Source organism: Hylobates moloch, unplaced genomic scaffold (genome assembly GCF_009828535.3).
Source record: "Hylobates moloch isolate HMO894 unplaced genomic scaffold, HMol_V3 SCAFFOLD_12, whole genome shotgun sequence".
NCBI classification, from domain to species: Eukaryota; Metazoa; Chordata; class Mammalia; order Primates; family Hylobatidae; genus Hylobates; species Hylobates moloch.
Genome location: NW_026652287.1, coordinates 31,762,154 through 31,782,277, shown reverse-complemented (window position 1 = coordinate 31,782,277; position 20,124 = coordinate 31,762,154). Strand labels below are relative to the sequence as shown.

The following is a 20,124-nucleotide window of genomic DNA, read 5'->3' as shown; positions in this document are numbered from 1 at the left end:
TTGAAAATAGTTGAAGTTGATTCACTAAAATTTATTCTTGCAAATTAACACATTGACCCTGTCCAATTTCTGAAAAAGCTTTTTCTCAAACTTTGGTGCTTACTTTCAGAAGACCAGAAAAGAGCCACCGAGTGCAAAATGGGTTTTCTTTCTTCAAACTGCCTATTTCAAAGCGGGGCTGCTATCTCAAAGAGAAGATATGCTAGTTCAAGACAACATGGGTCCCTTTCCATATTGCAAAAGGACAACACTATTGATCCAAAACGGAAAGTGTTTTCAATATTCTTTTGAATTGTGTGATAGACTTTGGATGAAATATTTAGTCTCTTCACTGTTCTTTCTTTAGGAAAACTGAATAGCTCTTTAAAACATGTTACATCATCTGCTGTACTGTCATTTGAAGCATCGACCATAACTTTCCTAATCAATTCTCTAGAAATAATACTTAATATTAGATAATGTTCATTATAGAATACATACATATAATTATAATACATAATCATAAGCTACTATGTTAACATACTATAGAGTGCCAGGGCAATATCAAAAGAGAAACTCTCAAAGTTGCTTAAAACAAAAAATTGTCAAAATGAAATCACTGTCTTTCAGTGTCTGTCTCTGTCTCTCTCTTTTTTTTAATGGCAGGTGCTAATCCAATATGCTAGTGTTTGTCTCTTAAGAGGACTACCTTTTCCCTTTTTTTTTTTTTTTTTGAGACAGAGTCTCACTCTGTTGCACAGGTTGGAGTGCAGTGGCGTGATCTCGGCTCACTGCAACCTCTGCCTCCTCGGTTCAAGCAATTATCCTGCCTCAGCTTCCCAAGCAACTGGGATTACAGGTGCCTGCCACCACATCTGGCTAATTTTTTGTATTTTTAGTAGAGATGGGGTTTCGCCATGTTGGCCAGGCTGGTCTCGAACTCCTGGCCTCAGGTGATCCACCCACCTTGGCCTCCCAAAGTGCTGGGATTACAGGTGTGAGCCACTGTGCCCGGCCAGAAGCTGCCTTTTCTTAACTTTCCACTGTCTCTTTCCTTATCACCCTGTCCCACTTTTCAACCTATTCTGGACTTTAATACCTGGAAGAAAATACTTTTTTTTGCTTTAAGTCCCTTCTCAGGAGGAAACATCACTCTAAGCACCATGTAGCTAAGTACCATCTGACTGGTTTAATCCCTTAAAGAACAGAGGGAGGCTTCGTACATATTTACTTCTCTGCTTCAATTTGCTCTACCACATCCTTAGCAATTTGTTGGTTTGTTTTTTAATGTAAATCTACTATTTCAATAAAGAGATTATTTTTAGAATACAAAAGATGTGTTCAGTTACCCAAGTAGTAGACACTTACTTCCAGAAATTTAATCTTCCACCATCATAGGCATCATTTAAAATAGTGCTGATTCCACCTTGCATCACCACAGCCTGTATAATCACAGATGCAAATCCAGCCACCATGATCCCAACTTGAAAAACATCTGTCCAGACAACTGCTTTAAGACCACCCTTTGAGGGGAAAGTATATTAGGATTAACGCTTCTATCAGACATTATTAAGCATCTACACACTTATACACTATGCTGGACAAAAGTGATAAAAACATGAATGTTGGCCAAGAAGTGCACTCAAGGGAAACAGTCAGGTTGGGAGAATCTTCATACAGAAGGATATATTTAAATCAAGCCTTCAAACATAAGCAGAGGCAAAGATACAGCGTCCGTCCAGCAGACAAAACAGCATGGGCAAAAGCATAAAGGAGTGAAACTAGATGGCATGCTGAATGTGGCCAGACACATTCCACAGAATGAAGTGGAGTGGTGTCGGGAGATTGTTGGGAAGAAAAATCCGAGTCAAATTACTAGTAAATAATATGAATTTTATTCTACAGGCAGAGCTGATATTTAATTGGTTTGCACTCAGATGGTCATATCCACTGTTATATACTATAAATGATCTGTACTAGCCACCACCAGAAATTTCCCAAGTTTCTCTATGACGTGAGCTGAACCAGCACCTGGCTGAGGGCCCCATCTTCTACAAGATCCAGCACCTAAAGGTTTAAGACATAGAGTATCAAGGATTCCATAAGATTTTGTCACTGCTGAGGACCAGCACACATAATAATATCAGTGCCATGCCATACTGATTTTGCATATTTTGTCACCCCTACCTATAAGCAAGGGGAAGTTATCACAGATTTGTTTTTGTTTTGAGACAGGGTGTTCTTTGCCACCCAAGATGGAGTGCAGTGGTGCAATCACGGCTCACTGCAGCCTCGAACTCCTGGGCTGAGGCGACCCTCCCACCTCAGCCTCCCAAGTAGCTGGGACTACAGGTGTATGCCACCATGCCTGCCTAATTCTTAAAAATTTTTTTGTTTTTTTTGTAGAGACAGAGTCTCACTATGTTGCCCAGGCTTGTCTCAAATTCCTGGGCTCAAGCGATCCTTCCACCTTGGCCTCCCAAATTGCTGGTATTACAGGCGGGAGCCACTGCACCTATGACCTAGGATAGGTTTTTAAGCTGAGGAATAGTATGAGCACAAATATAATAACTTGGCAACAGTACAGATGAATCAGGAGACAAGATTAGTAACCATTGCAATGGATCAGATAAAAGAAAAAATTTCAGTTATGCTCCATTTTCTACAAAGGATCAAATTATACTACAGATTATTTCTCACACAAAAACAGTTACACCGTCGGAGGTCGGGAATAGGAGAGTAGGTATGAACAAACCAGATTGCAGTATACAACAACTGGAATTTTCAATTTTGCAAAGCAAGTGGGTAGAGTGAAAAGGGAAATATGTCCTGGACATACCAGTGTGCAGTAGAATGTGCAGACCACCCCCGTTGCCACTACCGCGCCCCACAGATCAAATCCTGTGACTGTGGAAAAAAAGAGAATGCATATATAATTGTGAAATATGCACAATAAAAATAATCCTCAAAAATCATCAGAGAAGGAAGCTATATCGTTTATCAGGCACCTTCCTCTATACCCACTTGCCTAAAGCTAAAACTAGGTCCAAATCTCATAAATGTCTCAAAAACAAATGGAGTTTAAAATTCTATTTGATAATCTTCTACTCTCAGACACACAGATCCGACACTGGCTTAATTCAATACATGGAAAGGCATTTATACTGTAATTAAGCTAAGAAACTCCTTGATACTGTGACAGGTATTTCTTATCTCTCTCCCAATTAGACACGGTTCAGATAAACACTCTATTTTTATGTAATGTTGCAAATACTTGAATTTGAGGATAATGTATCATACTGACAATATAATGACAATATCAAATTGCTATGATGTGTAGATTCAAATGAAGACAACATGAAAGGATTCAAACGTAATCTTTATAACATTGCAGATTGCAGATCTGATTTCAGAAATTTAAGAGAGGTAATGGTAATGCTTTTTTTTTTTTTTTTTTTTAATGAAGTCTTGCTTTGTTACCAGGCTGGAGTGCAGTGGTGTGATCTCAGCTCACTGCAATCTCCACCTCCTGGGTTCAAGCAATTCACCTGCCTCAGCCTCCTGAGTAGCTGGGACTACAGGCACGCACTACCATGTCCAGCTAATTTTTTGTATTTTTAATAGACACAGGTTTCGCCATGTTGGACAGGATGGTCTCAATCTCCTGACTTCATGATCCACCTGCCTCAGCCTCCCAAAGTGCTGGGATTACAAGCGTGAGCCACCACGCCCAGCCGGTAATGCTTTTAAAAAAACTTTTAAGTTCAGATGTACATGTGGAGGTTTGTTACATAGGTGAACTTGTGTCATGGGGGTTCCTTATACAGATTATTTCATCACCCAGGTATCAAGCCTAGGACCCATTAACCCATTTGTTGTTTTTCCTGATCCTCTCCCTCCTCCCACCTTCCACCCTCCAATAGGCCCCACTGTGTGTTGTTCTCCTCTGCGTTTCCATGTAAACACACAATTTCGCCAGTCCTTGAAGAAGGTGTTACTAAGATATATGCTACCAAAACGGGATCTAGATGGAGAAAAGTCTTTATAATTTGCTCCTATTTATCTAAGAAGTGGAGACTTTATTTCATTTTTTTAAAAGAAAAGAATTGTGCTTGTTTCAGCAGTACATATACTAAAATTAAAGGATAAATCAAAGCCAAAAAATTACTTCCAGGAGAGGGAGAAAACAGGGTAGAGAAGACAGAGATACAAGTCAGGCTACTTTAAACATATTTTGATGTATAGATTTCACTTTGGAACACATAAATATTCCACATAATTATAAAATTAAATTAGAAAAAAACTCCTCAAAATCAATTACAAAATGAAATAAATGGAACCTAACTGTACATCAAGTTTGTGACATTACCACACAGAGGAAATATGTCACAAAATATTTAACACAATAATTTAACATACATTCCTACTGAGATACACCTAAGAAAAAAGAACAACAAAGAATAATATTTTTAACCGTGTTAGGCCATTATATTATTCATTATGGCTTAGAGTTGCTATTCTAAAACTATTACATCTGTGGCGTGGCTCTCAATTGTGACTGCACATTAAAATCAACAGAGGAAACATAAAATCCTGATAACTGGGCCACTCAACAGGCTAATTAACTCAGAGTCCTGGTGATGGGGACCGAGGTATTGGTATTTTTGAAAGTCCCCCCAAGTGAGTCCAATATGCAGCTAAGGTTAAAATCAGGAGGAACTTAAGGGGGCTCTGGCTGGATAAAAATGGGACAATTTGAGCATCAATAATAATACTAACGATAATGCTATGAAATAACAGCAAACCTTTAAATCCATGAGTTCATAAGAATTTTTTAAAAATCTCAGTCACCCTTGGGGGATAGTAGGAAACCAATTTATTATTTTTAAAATTCATAAGGGGAAAAAACTGACATTTATCCTCCCTTTCCTATACAAACTATTTTTCAGAGAAAGCAAATAGTTGATAAGATGAAGTTTCTCTTTATAGCAGTATTCCATCTAACTAATGAAGAAGAATTCACAGAACTAGAATACTCCATTTTATAAGCCCTAATGAAATAATGAATCTAGAATGATCATCAATAGCTGCTGATAATTTTTCAAATGACATTCTGGGACTCCTGAAGGAAATAAACTTATAGATACTTCCTATGAAATATGATTTCCAAAAAGTTGAAGTGGAGTCTGAAAAAGAGTCTAGATCTAACTACTACTAGTAAACTACTACCAGTTTACAAGAAATGCAGAGGAATGGTGAACATTAAATGACCCCATACAGATGTAATTGTTAAACCTAGAACCTGGAAAACTGGACAGAACAAATAACCCAGTTTCTTCAGCAAATAAGTTGCAATTTAAATGAAAAGAAATAGAAGGGAGATTGTAAATTTAAGAAGAGACTTTAAAAGAGCCTCAAAATACATTCAGTAAAAATTGACAGAGAAATAGGAGCAATAGAAAAATCGATAACTATACTTGGAGATTTTAGCATTCTTCTCTCAGCAATTGATAGAACAAGTAAAAAAAATTCATAAAGATATCGAAGATGTGATAACACTATTAGCCAACTAAACCTTTGACCTTAAATAGAACATTACATCCAACAAGCACACAATATACATTCTTTTTGAGAGCACATGGAATGTTCAAGATAGACCTGATCCTGGGCCATAAAACAAATCCATAAGTTCCAAATGATTAAAATCATATTAGTTCTCTGACCAAAGCAGTATTAATTTAGGAATAAATAACAAAAAGACATGATAGAAAAATCCTCAAATATTGAAAATTAAGCAATACACTTCTAAATAACCCATGGCCAAAAGAAATCACAGGAGAAGTTAGAAAATATTTTGAGAACTAAATAAAAACACAAGGTATCAAAATATAAGGGCTGCAGATAAAGCAGTGGTTCAAAAAAATTAATAACTTTAAATGTTTGCATTATGAAATAAGAAATATTTAAAATCAATGACCTAAGCTCCTACCTTAAGAAGCTAGAAAACCCAAAGTGATTAGAAGAAAAAAACAATAAATAGCACAAATTAATGAAATAGAAAACAAAGAAAATCAACAAGCCAAAACATTGATTCTTAGAAGAGATTTAAAACATCAATAGAATACTAGAAAGATATATCAAGATAAGAAGACAGAAAACTTATCAATATTAGGAATAATTAGAAGGGATGTCACTATAGATACTATAAACATTAAAAGCATAACAAGAGGGTATTATAAGCAGCTTTATGCTAATGAATTTGATAAGTTAGACCAAATGGAAGCATTCCCTAAAAAATACAATTTACCAAAACTGACCCAACAAGACTTTTAAAATATGAATAACTATATTTATGAAATAAACTGAATCTATTAACCAAAATCTTTCTACAAAAACAAAGAGTAGGCCCAGATGCCTTCAGGGTGAATTCTACCAAGCATGAAAGAAATGAATAGACAATTTTATATAAACTATTTCAGAAAATGGAGGAGGGAACACTTCTCAATTCATTTATGAAGCCTTATCAAAATGTTAGCAAATTGAATTCGGTATATAAAAAAAGGATAATATATTATGAGCAAGCAGGGTTTATCCCAAGAATGCAAAAATTGGTTTAATATTCAAAATTCAGTCAATGTAACTTTCCACATTAACATTGCAATAAGGCAGGAAAGAGAACTAAGAACTATAAGGATTAGAAAAGAAGTAAAATTATCACTATTCATAAACAACATGAAAATCCTAAGGGATCACCAAAAATCTGCTTGATTTAAAAAGTAAATTCAGCAAGTTCTCAGGATGGAATATCAACATAGAAAAGTGAGTTGTATTTTTATATACTTGCAATGAACAATTGAAAAATATTATAAAACAATGCCATTTGCAATAGCATAAAAAACATCAATTATCTAGGAATAAATCTAAGAAATAGTAAAAGACATCAACATCCAAAGCTATAAAACATTACTGAGACTTTTATTTTATTTTATTATTTCTTTTCTTCCTTTTTTAAAAATATGGAATGCTTCACAAATTTGCATATCATTTTTGTGCAAGGGCCATGCTGATATTCTCTGTATTGTTCCAGTTTTAGTATACATGCTGCCAAAGTGAGCACCAAGAGAAATTGTTAAAGGCCTAGGTAAATGAATAGATATATCATGTAATGTATTGGAAGAATATCTGCTTTTGTGAAGTGTTCAAATCTTTGGCTCGCTTTTTATTAGGTTATTTGTCTTTATTCACTTTATTATTTCAGAAGCCAATAAGCTAAGCCATAATAGTCTAATAATAAGCTAAGCCATAATAGTCATATAGAAAGTGAAAATTGAAACAACAATAAAATAATAGATAATACCCACTAGAATGACTGAAATAAAAAAGAATAATATCAATTGTTGGCAAGGATGTGGAATGACTAGAATTCTCACATATTGTGTAGTGGACATGTAAAATGATACAGTCACTTGGAAAAATTGTTTGGCAGTTTCTCATAAATTTGCACATATTTCTATCCTCAGCTGGGTCCAAATAGAATTATATGTTTAATTTTATACTACATCCACGTATTTCATTTCCAATGGAAGTGAAAACAGGTGTCAAAAAGAAAAACAAAATGCACAAAACCTTTAGAAGAATGTTCTTGGCACGCTTACTTCACTATAGCCTAAAACTGGAAACAACCCAAGTCTATAACAAGAGAATGGGTAAGAAAATGTTGGTAGAGGTATAAAATGAAGTACTACCAGCAAAAAAAAAAAAAAAGGAATGAACTACTTATGTATGTAGCAGCATGAATGAATCTTAAAACATTTTGCTGAGCAAAAGAAAACAGACACAAAAGGCTCTATATGATTCCACTTATATAAAATCTAACAACGGAGAAAACTAGTTTATGGTAGCATAAGTCAGAAAATGGTTTCTTGGGCCCACAGGAGATTTGTTAGAAAGACATGCAAGGAAAATTTGAGACTGGATGATGGAAATAGTCTATATCTTGAGCTGGTAGTAGTTACACAAGCTATTACGCAACTATTAAAGCTCATCCAACTGTACACTTCCCCATGCTCTGTGCATTTTATTGTATGTTAACTATACCCCAATAAAAACTAGTTTTCTCAACAGGCATCAGGTGGTCAGAAAAAAAAGAAAGAAAATTGGTTTTCAATTTTAAAAAGCAGAAAAGGGAAACTTAAGAGACATCAACTGATTGCAATCACATAAGCTTATTTGGATCCTGATTCTTACAAACACTGAAAAAAATCAGGGAAATGTGAACACTGACTTGATATGAAATTAAGAAATTAATATTAATATTTTAGATACAATGGTGGTATGATTATGGTTTTTAAAGTCTTTAGTTCTAAAGGACATACTGAAATACAGATGAAATGACAGAACATATTTGCAGCAAAATAATCTAGTAGAGGTAAGGGGGAGTGAATTAAAATGGACCATGAGTTGATAAATATTAACATAGAGTGATGAATGAGCACATTAAGGAGCTCTATTCTCTCTTAGTATTTGCTTGAGGTTTTCCAAAATTTAAAAAAGAAAAAAAGAGGTTAGACCTAGAGAATGTTAATTTTCAATTCAGTTAAATAAGCTTTTTTGAGCATCTATTGCACACCAAGTTCTGTGTCTATGCCTATACCTACAGCTTTGGTCACAGTAAAACACACAATTGACACTCCAGTCATCAAAACGCCTTCACTTTCATTCTAATTTACTCTCAGGGAGTGGTTTGAGCCTGATAAGAACAGAATGCTTGATTTCTTCACAGATGAAAGTCAGTCCTCTAGTTTTTCCCAGAACTGTACTTTACAACCATAATATGTTCAATTACACTTAAGGCCTAAATAGGTAACTTATGAAGTTTATAACTCAGTTCTCGACAAATGAAATGATCCACTTGTGATGTTGATAATACTGATGTGGAACATGCCCAGGATTCAGAGTTCAAGAGCACCTTATACATGAAGTTCCTCTTGGCAATAATACTGTTTACTTCATAAACTTAGGTGATAACTACTGGCATGTCTATCATAAAATCAAGAAAACAGAGTGTGGAATTAGTAGGTTTTCTTCATGTCATATTAACCCCAGGGACTGTACCACATTCTTCCCATCACAGAGTCCACATGTCCATTTTACAAGGACGTTTTAGAGAAATTCACTTCGAATAGATAAGAATTCAAAGGGCATGGCGTTTCCCCAAAGCCTTTTGAAACTATGACTAGCACAAACGTTTGCTTCAATAAACTATCCCAGCCTCACTGCATTTATCTTCCCAAATCTAGAGAGTATAGATACTTTGTTGAGCAGCACAATCTTCCTAAATTTATTTGTAAGGGCACTACAGACATCTGTCCTTTTGTCACTAGGAGCAGCCTGATCATTCAAATCACATGGCTCTCTCTCTCTTTCATTTTGGGCCTTATTAGAAGTGTGGAGAAGAAAGCTTTTCTCCCTGCCAGATTTTACAACAGGCCTGAGCAGAATTACAGGGAAGCTTCCTGGAGATGGGCTCCAGGTTATAGATTCACAGGAGGGGATGCCGTCAATCCTGACTTTGGCTGCAGGGAGCTTTAATTCTAAAGGAGTGAATGGGCTGGTGGGCACATCCCAGAGAAGTACCACCTGGAGAAGTCCACCTCTATAATGGTCTACAGACACTTTGGAGCTATCCATCCAGAAACCCAAAGAAGCTAGCGTAGACACTGAACCCAGCCTGCCCCGCTAAGTAAAGCTGATGCAGGTTACTAGAAGCATTCCTCCATCTCCTCATCTCCCCAAGGAGAAAAGGCTTGTTGAAAGTGAACCCCAAAATGTGAGTTACCTAACTGGCAACTCTAAAATGTACCTTGATTCAAAGCCAGGGCAGGGGCATAAATAACAATTCCAGTGTACAGAATCTAGGGGGGAGAAAGAAAGCCAAATGAATTATATGAATTATAAAATTCATGAATTATGTCTGAGTTATAAAATATTGATTGTTTCCCTATAACTTCAATTATGAATTAAAACAACAGTTTCAAAACACCTAATAAAATTTGTTTGTAACTTGAAAAATCTTTAAGTAAAGTTGACTCTTCTGTTTATGGTATGATCATAAGTTACAAATATTTTTTTGTGACCAGCTTATGTAAAAATACTGACTTTATATGGTGCTTAGTGCAAATGGTCACTGATCCACCAACTCAAGCTTGAAATAAAATTTCCTACATCTAAAACAATTAGAAAAAAGAAAGAATAATAATATAAAAGAGGATGACCCCTCAATTATGTCTTCAAACGGTTAATCCCTGCATAATTAATCAAGAAAATGGTAAAAATTTGGAAAACCTATTTCTAAACTTTTACAGTTCATAAATTAAACAAAAGTATAAATTTGCACTAAAAAAATCCTGAAAGCCAACGAAAACCACATTCAATCTTTTTAATATTATTCATTATTTTCATTCATACACTTAACTATTTATTGATCTGGGGTACAGTAATGAGTAAGATAAATCCAGTCTTTTTCTCAAAATATAATTCTGATTGCATTTGATCTTTCAAATATATCCCATAAAAGCAAATTCCATGATTATTCCATAAAAGCATATTATGAAAATAAAAATCTATTCAGTACCTTTGAATGTTTGATTACATTACATGAGTGGAGCTATGAAGTCCTTCAAATGGGAGGTGGTAAAGCTCCCCTCTTTTTGCAAAAATGAACTGACTTTCCACAGTCATTATTCTGTCCAAGTTGAAGATCGAAAAAAATGACCACAGGCCACCTTCCTAACACTTATCCCTACTTCTGATTTCTGTTGGCATCTCTAACAAAGATCCAATGAGGGTCTGAACAGTTGGCGAATGCAAGCTACCAGGCTCAAGTCTCTAAGAGACACCAAAGGATTCCTTCCTTTTACACTGCAGTTGTCGAGGACTGATAAAATTTGAGTTATATAATTTGCAAAGATATAAAATGGAGTCAAGTTACATAATTTACAAAGGCACTCTGTCTCACTGCAGCAAATCCTAAGGTAGCTTTTTTTTTTTTTTTGAAACAGAGTCTTGCCCTGTCGCCCAGGCTGGGGTGCAATGGCATGATCTCAGCTCACTGCAACTTCCGCCTCCTGGGTTCAAGCGATTCTCCCACCTTAGCCTCCCCAGTAGCTGGGATTACAGGCACCTGCCATCATGCCTGGCTAATTTTTGTATTTTTGTAGAGATGAGGTTTCACCATGTTGGCCAGGCTGGTCTTGAACTCCTGACCTCAGGTGATCCACTTGCCTCGGCCTCCCAAAGTGCTGGGATTACAGGCATGAGCCACCGCGGCTGGCCCTTAGGTAGCTTTTGATTGGAGAAATGGAATTGCAATTAGAGACAAGAATGTAAATCTCTTCCACAACCTCCATTAACAAACCCAGCCCTAAAGTGCTTAACTGACAAGAGGAAAATGTGTATATAAATACTCGTGACAATGATCATTACAATCTTCCAGAAGCACGGTGTACAGTGGAGAGCATTCTCTGTCACTGACCACTTGGCAAATCCTTGCTTTCCCTTTGTGTCAATCAGTAGATCTATAAGTGCATGTTCTTGAATTACTGGATTGAGTATTTGGCTTTGAAGAGTCCTCCAGAGTTTATGATTCTGTTGTTTTACACTCTAAGGACTGCTTTAGTTGGTTCTTATAGTCTAATTTTTAAAAGAGCACTGACTTTTAAAGTATGATTTCAAAGAAAATTATTTCCTACTGTCTTCCTATGGAAGTTAACTTTTTCATACCTATTAATATGTTACAGAAATACTGTGAACATGCTACTTGTTTTCCTTTTGTTAGAATTCCCACTGTGAGCAACAAATATCTTTGTCATGTAGTAATGCCCTTCCTGTCACCTTGGTGGAGGTGAAGGGAGGTCAGATAAAGGAAAGCATATTTTCTGACTGTTGCTTCATCAGTATAATATTTAACATTCACTTAAATCCCAGGAAGTAAAGCATTTACTGAAACACTGTTTGATGATCTTAGGGGTTGATGCTGTACAGTGACAAGTGTTTTTCCTTTTTTGTTTCCCTCATATTTTCAACATCTCTTTTTTGTCTTTTATGTGATTCCCAGGTAAGCTTAATCCAGATGCCATGGTTAAAAACATTTTAGCTGACAAAAGATCAAATAAATGGAGAGCTACTTACTGTTTGAACAATGAAGAGGACTGTTCCACAGAGACGAACACATTTGTTAAATCGAAGTTCTAAATACTGTTGCAAAAAAAAAAAAAAAAAAATGCGAATCCTCTGGATGCCTTTTTTAAAATCAGCAGCTCAACAAGAAAATTTAAATTTAGAAATGTAAAGCAACTTCATAACTGATTTGTATTCTGTATTTTTATTTTAGTATTATTTTTATTTATACACAGCAAAATTGACTCTTTTGTTTTACAGTACAGTTCAATGGGTTTTAACACACACTGATTCATGTAACCCCTGTCACAATCAGGACACAAAACAGTTCCATCTCCCAGAAAACTCCCTCGGGCTTCCCCTTCATGATCAAGCCCTCTTCTCCCCCGCCAAACCCTAGCAATCACTGATCTGCTCTCCCTCTCTAGTTTGGCCTTTTCCAGAATGTCATATAAATGAAATTACTTTCTGTATTTTTAGAGCGAGCAATCTGTTGTTCTCTTTCTCTTGGTATCTACTCCATACATTTTTCTTGACTCACTTGGGGCATCAACCCTTTCTGACTGCAGACTATTGTGATGGAATAGTCAGTCAATTGCCCTGCCTCTTCTGACCAAGAGGAAGTCACATGATCCCAGCTCAGCCAATCAGCTTTTCCTTCCATTGGGTATTTGAATCTTAAAGGCAGGATACAAAGACAAAAAATGACTGATCCTGACAGAGTGGCCTGAAAAGGCTGCCCTGGTTTCTGTCCTTTCCCAGGCTTGCTTACTCAGCTTGTCCCTCTGTTCTGTGAGCTACCCCCATGTCCTTCTAACAATTGTTTTTTTAAACTTAAATCACCCAAGTCAGTTTCTGTTCAGCACCAATAACCATGCCAATTTTTCCTATTCTACTTGAAATCTGCTATGTCTTATAACATAGTCTGCTTGTCTACTATGTTATATAATGTATTATAGTATACATATTACAGAGTTAGGATCATAGAATTTCAGAGCTGGGATCTAAGATTTTCTTTAACTTGAATATAATTACTAAGAAGTTTAAGGCTGACAACAATATTCATAAAGTAGAAAAGAAGAGGAAGGAAAAACTGGCATTAGGTAATAATCAGAGGAAAAGACATCTGATATTTTTGCCCCATGATCATGGCTAACACATACAGAGTACTTGCTGTGTGCATGGTCCTCCCAACAACTCTATGAGCCGGGTACTGTGTATAAACCCATGTTAGAGACAAGAACACTGGGACTCAGAGAGAACATCAAGTTGACAACCTTGCAAACTTGTCAGGGCCACAGTACACATTTAAAACTTTTGATGCCAAAATCTGTGCACATTATTCTGCAAATATAAGTAAATAATCTGACTACGTATTTAAGACTTAATAAGTGAATGGGTGAAACTAACACAGAGTAAGACCCCACTTCCAGATCACTGATGGGTGACAAATACACAGTGCCTTGTAGTACACTGGAGGAAGAGTTCCAGCCCTTGACCCAGTCCCACGCCTGACTCCATCAGCTTGTGGCAATCATTCTCCAAATGTCAGGTTCTTTCTCTTTAAAATGAGGGGCATAATAATAATTTGTTTCCCTCTCATTTTGCAGGGTTTGGAGACTATTCAGTGACATAAATGGATGGGGAAATGTGAACTCAAAAAGTAAGATATTAAGAAGCTAGTGGTATCCAAATCAATGGGCCTGGAGAAAATTGAATCTCAATAAATTACACGTGTCAAAATCATTCAAGGATATTTTGGAAGCCTTTTTGGAAGACTGGAGAAGTTTATTAAGCCTGGGAACAGGGCAGTGTTATTATATTTCTTTAGAAGTTTATTTTTGGTTTGTTTGCTTTGTAAATCTCTATGAATCACTGAACATGTGAATGGACATCAATAGAAGAGAAGTCTTTGTTTTTTCTAGGTACATGAATCCAAATTGCTGGAGACCCAAATAAATTGAACCAACCTGAACCAAGTAAGTTGATCAGCTGATCCAGGGAAACCTGTGATTTCAGCCCAAGGACCAACTCAAGACAGAACCAAGAAGTCTATTACGATCTCAGCCATCAACTACTAGGCTGCTGAAGAAATACCCAGAGACTGGACCAGATGCCCAAGTCACTGTGCAGCAGCCTTAGGGAATACTTGTAAGATTTCTAGACATAATTGCAGAGTAATGATAGGTGCCCAAATTAATCAAGATCTCTCGTGGTCCTCAGAACTTTGAATCGCTTCTGTTGAAATGAATAAATATATAAATAATAAACAAACATGAGGTCTAAGCAACTCAGTTTAAACACAGATTTAGTTGGCTCCAGAAGGATCTTGAGGAATTGGTGGATTAAATTGGATTCTTGCATTATACTTGGGTCTGGCAGTTGCTAAACACCTATCAGGACTACATTTTGAAGGCAGTGATGGATGAAAAAAATGCTTGTGAACAGCTAATTTTCACTAAAGAAATGTCAACAGGGAGAAATTTCATACTTGAGCAAGAATGCCAGGGTATCAATCACTCAACACTGTACTGGATATTCGTATAGATTCTGTACCTCTCAGCATAAAACAATAAACAATATACTCCACAGGAAAGTCTTTGCCATGACCAATTGGGAGGGTCTTAGCATGTTGCCTAACTTCCCTGTTCCCAACTGCCTGGCACCCCAGAGGTGGATGCCTGCAGTGTGCCCACAACTTCACGCATCCTGTATTGCTTCCCTTGTTCTCTCTGCACTGGCGTAAGCATTGCTTGGGGTTATAACAGACTCATCAGATCCTTCAGAAACAGCCAGTATGCTGCTAGGCATATGTCTACACTGCTTCACATTCCTAGTAGCTTAACTTACTCTGAGTCTGTCCACAAAATGGGGCTCTTGATAGTACTTCCCTCACAAGGATTGTTCTGATGTGAGTCAGATAATGTATGTAAAACATGCAATGCAGCCCAGTGCCTGGTATGTGTTCAGCATTCAATGAACTTTTGCTTTTTGCCATTTTTAGCTGGAACCCCTGCTAACTTAGCCTCTACCACTGCAAACATGAGGCAAATCTGTTTCTGGTTGAGTTAATGTTGTAGCCCCGAAGAGGCATGGGTCAGTGGTTATGAGAGCAGCATTCATGTGTGGGGACTGAAGTCCTCATGCCAGATTCTTTAAACCCTTTCCAAGTTTGGGGATTGGTTAGCTATAGATCACAGCTCACAGACTCAGATGCCTGCAGGTTCCATCAGGTAACACATAAGTGACAGTGGCCAGGTGTTCACATATTAACATGCTGGAATATTCCTCCCACCCACTAAGATACATGTTTTCTTACATCTCCCTGGAAACAAGAGATCCCTTTACCCCTGTCCATTTTCCCTTTCACATTTTTTGATAAAGACATAAATGCAGATAAAAATTTCTCTACCAAAAAAACAGTAACCATGAAAACACAAAGATAAGACCTCAATATAAAAATTTAATAGAGAGTGAGAGCAATAGCTATAAACTCGAGTTCCTGTGGCCACGGGGAGCATGGGCCCAGTGTCACCAGCCTCTTGAGTTCGCAAAAGAAGTCATAGTCTGAAATTATATTTTATTTCTTCTCACTATAAGGAGAAGTAAAAAAAAAAAAAATGACAGAACTGAATTTGGTCTGGGGAATTTCGCCAGTTTGTCACTTTTGAGCAAACCTGAGAAATTGCATCCTGCTCACTTCTGGGATAATTACTGAGCTCTCCCAAACACAGCCCCAGAGTGAATGGAAGGCAATGCTGCCCAGGAGTTCCTCGCCCTGGAAGATGTCACTAGAGCCCAGGCAGAATGTGTCACCAATGTTTGCTGTGCCATTAAGGCCCTGTCCCCAGCACCAGTTGAACCAGCCTCACTAGGAAACCACCTGCCAGAATCTCTGGATTGGAGTCCTCTGGGTAATGGCCTAATAGAGAGGAAACTTCTGCAGGCTTGTCCCATGGAGTTCATGGATCAGTGCCTGGGTGAGGGAGACCACTGAAGACACTGAACTGGGCCCCGCCACTCCCCTGAGCTTTGATCCCCCCCCCCCTCCAACCTCCCGTTCAACAGCTCTTTAAACTAAACGTGCATCGTCTTTTCAAAGCCCTTTCTTGCAGACAACTTGAGAAAACCTATAGCCAGGGGACCTGTGCAATAGAGGAAAGACAGTTTTCCTTAATTATCTTTCCATAGAGAAGGCAGAGCTGTTTGAGAACCTTGCTGCCTAATTTTCCTACTGATCCCAAGATAACTACCACCACCACAACTAGCACCACCACAGTAATTATGGCCAATACCTATCTGGCACTTACTCTGTGTCAAACACTATTCTAAATGCTACACCTTGCGTCATCTCATTTAATCCTCCCAACTGGATGAGGTAGGTGGTATTATTTTATTTTTGAGGAACTAGGCACAAAAGGTTGGGTAAGTCACCCAAGGTCACCCAGCTAGTAAGTGGTAGAATCTGGTCCCAAATACAGGTACTGGTACACCTTAGCCACTTGGGTGCCTGTTTCAATGGAAAGGGGGTGTGTGTGGAAGGGGAAGGGGAAGGGGAAGGGGAAGGAAGGGGAGCACAAATTCTTTACCAACTATCTTGGAAGAGTGAATGGCACTGAGGACCTGGAACAAGAGTATTCCTTTCAAGAAGCAGGGCCTGAAACCTGAAGAACTTACCTTCCCCAAAAATCTTTCCTCTTGCCTGGGAATCAAAGATGCTCAAGGTAGAAAGGACCATAGCGAGCACTGCTATTGCAAACTTCCGTTCACTTTGGAAGCCTCTTTTTTTCACTAAGCCCAGGAGAGTAAATCCCAAGGATTTTTTCACCCTTAGAGGACACCTCTCAGTAGAAGGGAAAGATGCGAGGTGAAGGGGGACAGGGAGGAGTGGAGGGAGGGTGATGATGGACGGGGAGAGATTTCGATGTGGCAGTGACAGTCTGCCCCCAAGAAAATGCCTCCAGAGGTCTGCAGAGTCCCCTTCCCCCGCGCCCTGCATGGTCCCAGCCCACCCTGCCCCTTACCTCGTAGGTGCTGGTAATTCCCAATTTGTAGAACACCGGGAGGAAGACCTCCGCGCTGATTACCACCACAAAGAAGTAGGTGAAGGCAAAGATGCTAAAAATGGCCCCAAAACGGTAGACCTCGGAGGGGGTGCCCAGGACGGTGACGGCTGACATGAAGCTAGCGGTGAGGGACAGCGCCACCGGCACGGCGGTCATTCTGCGGCCGCCCATCAGGAAGTCCTTGGAGGTCTGCTGGCCGCCCCCAGCGAAGGCGTAGTAGATGCCGATGGCGGCCGAGATGACCAGCATGCCCGCGAACACCACGTAGTCCCACACCACGAAGGTGCCGATGCCCCGCGGCGTGTCCATGGCCGCACGGTCGCCTGCGCCCTGCGCGCAAACTGGTAGCCCCGCGGCGCGCAGCCGGAGTCCGGCGCGCACTTCTTATCCCCGATCCCCGGTGCGCAGGCGTGGCGTCTCGCGGGGACTGGAGGCGGTCCTCCAGGTGTCGGCCTCCGAACGCACCCCGAGGCGGGGTGAGGGCTGGCAGTCGCCCCTGCACCCGCCGCTGCGAGCCGCGCCCCTCAAACCCAGGTATGAGACCTAGGAAAATCGGCCCTCTGCCCTGAACGCTCACCAGGTGAGGAACTGGAGTGGCCGAGTTCGCCAAGGCGCCAGGGACACCTGAGCAGATGAGAACTGGAGCTTCAGCTGCTTCCAGCGAATCTACACAGGGAGCGCTCTGCGCAGGTTTTCTTCAAGTGGTACCCGAGGGGACGCACCATTTAAATAAGCAGGCGGCCGGTGGAGGAATGTGGGACAAAGGGCAATTGTCACGCCTTGAATTTTAGCTTTCCAGTTCAACAGTCCGGGTCCTTACGGAAAGGGACACCTGGAGTTTTTAGACTGCCTTATTTGATAGGTTAATGGGTGACAGTAGATTAATGCAGATGACAATCTGTAGTGAACCGAGATCACAGTCCTTAGACAGGTCAGCGATCATAAAGGAGAGCAGAAAATCTGTGCTACTGTTTCCTTGTGTTTTTACTCAACAAACATTTCTGAGCCCCTTCAGCCTGTTGTTGGAAATAGTAGTTACTGGAAGATTAACAATAATACCCACTTTTTAATGAGGCTTCATGTGACACATACATGCTTGGCACTTTTTATATTAGTGTAATTCTTTTGGTGAACAAGTGTAATTCTCGTTACCCTTGAGATAGGCATTTTCAAATGCAGAAATTACTGTAGAATGATTAAGTCACTTGCCCAATCAACTGACAGAGATTAAGATATTTAATCTAGGTCTGATCTCAGAGTTTGCTCTCTTAATCACAATGTGTAGATACGTGTTATAGGTAGGCAAAATGTGCACACTTAAATGAAGACACTTGAAAGCGCTGAAGAAAAGATCATTTCCAGTATCTTCACTCAGGACATATTTTAAGTGGCTTGTCTTGAAATACTATTAACACATGAATCACACTCAAATAATATGATTCTCAGGTTTTCCTTCTAAAATAGATGCTCCAGCCAAATGTGCTCAGCTATCGATCTATTTCAGGCAGTCCTTGTTAATTTGTATACAACTTTATAATATACCAGCTGGTCCTAGGTAAACAATCCACAGAATGCATTTAGTCTAGCCTAGTGTATGATAAAAAAGCTACATCAGATTTTATTTTTTGTAAACTGATGTTATTTGTATAATATTTTCAGAAGGAAATAAAGAGGGAAATAGAAGCTAAATCCAAGTAATTCAATTGGTTAAACAAATATGTGGTTTGGAATTATGTCCTACCAGTGTGAAATGTACTATATTTATATATTACATATGATGTTATACATATTTTATATAATATATAAAATTATAGATGTATATTATATAAATTATATATATATATAAAGCAACCTGTTAGAATAACACACAAAAGAATCCAGTTTGATCATTCTAGGAATTGGATTCACTTCTGGGAACTTCTTTAAAGCCAATAGACCTAGACATGGGAAAATGCTATCTAAACAAAATTCATCTTCTTTTGGATACCTACAGTTAAGAACAGAACTTCAGGCAACTAATGATCAATACATTTCTGTAATCATGTTAGAAGCAGAATAGTCTGAGGTTAAACCTGTAGACTGCAAACTGACCTCTTGACTGCCACCTACGAGCCATGATACCTTAGTGAAGTGCTTCCTTCTATGTCTTAGTTTCCCATATCTTAAATGGGGATATTGCTTTTTATCTCACGGAATTAAAATGGGTTAAATGAGATTATATGTGAATAGACCCTGACACTATAAAATACTAGCATTGTGTGATTGTTTAGCTGCCTTCCAATTTATTGAGAATTGGGTTAGTATAAGTTATGGCTTGGAAGTACTGCTATTAGACACAGCTTCTGTTTTCCCAAGCTATGTCATCTTGCTTTATAACATTTACATAATGCCATGAACTATGTGTAATCCATACCCTATTCTTCTTTCACATCTTTCAGGTGTCTGATGTATGTCTCCAAATAATATTTTCATGAAGAATACATGAATGCTGTATTTCCTGAGCCTTTGAACATATGGCATTGTTCATTTGTTGTCTTCACATATAAGAAAAAAAAATTCAGCTGAGAAAATTCTTAGGTCATAGCCTTTTTCTTCAAAAAATTTTAAGTATTTTTTCTGTTGTCTTCTGGCATTTCTTATTGAAGAGCTATCTGAGAACAGCTAGGTTTTTGTTTCCTCATAAATTACTTGCTTTATGACAGAATGCTAATAGATGTGATTTTTTTCTTTATACTTGCATTCCCAAACATTTGCCAGGGCATTTCTAGAATAGCCCCCTTTTCATTACTATCATCTAGAATGGTGAGTCCTTTCAATTTGAATAGTCAGGTCTTGTTTTTTAAAGTGATATCTTTAATTGCTGTTGTTCTAATTCTTCTAGTATCTTCCTCAGAAATGTATA

The 20,124-nt window shown here is 38.4% G+C and overlaps 1 protein-coding gene and 1 non-coding gene across 2 annotated transcripts in view; both read right to left on the bottom strand.

Annotated features, from left to right (window-relative positions):
• The window catches only part of SLC5A8 (solute carrier family 5 member 8), a 54,534-nt gene extending 36,613 nt beyond the window's left edge, over positions 1-17,921 (bottom strand). The window contains exons 1-5 of the mRNA XM_032171507.2: positions 17,181-17,921; positions 12,169-12,234; positions 9,842-9,893; positions 2,819-2,886; positions 1,348-1,502 (exon numbers count right to left, since the gene is read on the bottom strand). Coding sequence (XP_032027398.1) covers positions 1,348-1,502; positions 2,819-2,886; positions 9,842-9,893; positions 12,169-12,234; positions 17,181-17,531 — 692 coding nt within the window. The 5' untranslated portion in view covers positions 17,532-17,921. The remainder of the gene's footprint in view (positions 1-1,347; positions 1,503-2,818; positions 2,887-9,841; positions 9,894-12,168; positions 12,235-17,180) is intronic.
• Positions 6,990-7,096, bottom strand: LOC116479857 (U6 spliceosomal RNA). The gene has a single exon (XR_004251144.1). It is a non-coding gene; the product is annotated as a U6 spliceosomal RNA (small nuclear RNA).
• Positions 17,922-20,124: the final 2,203 nt, after the last annotated feature.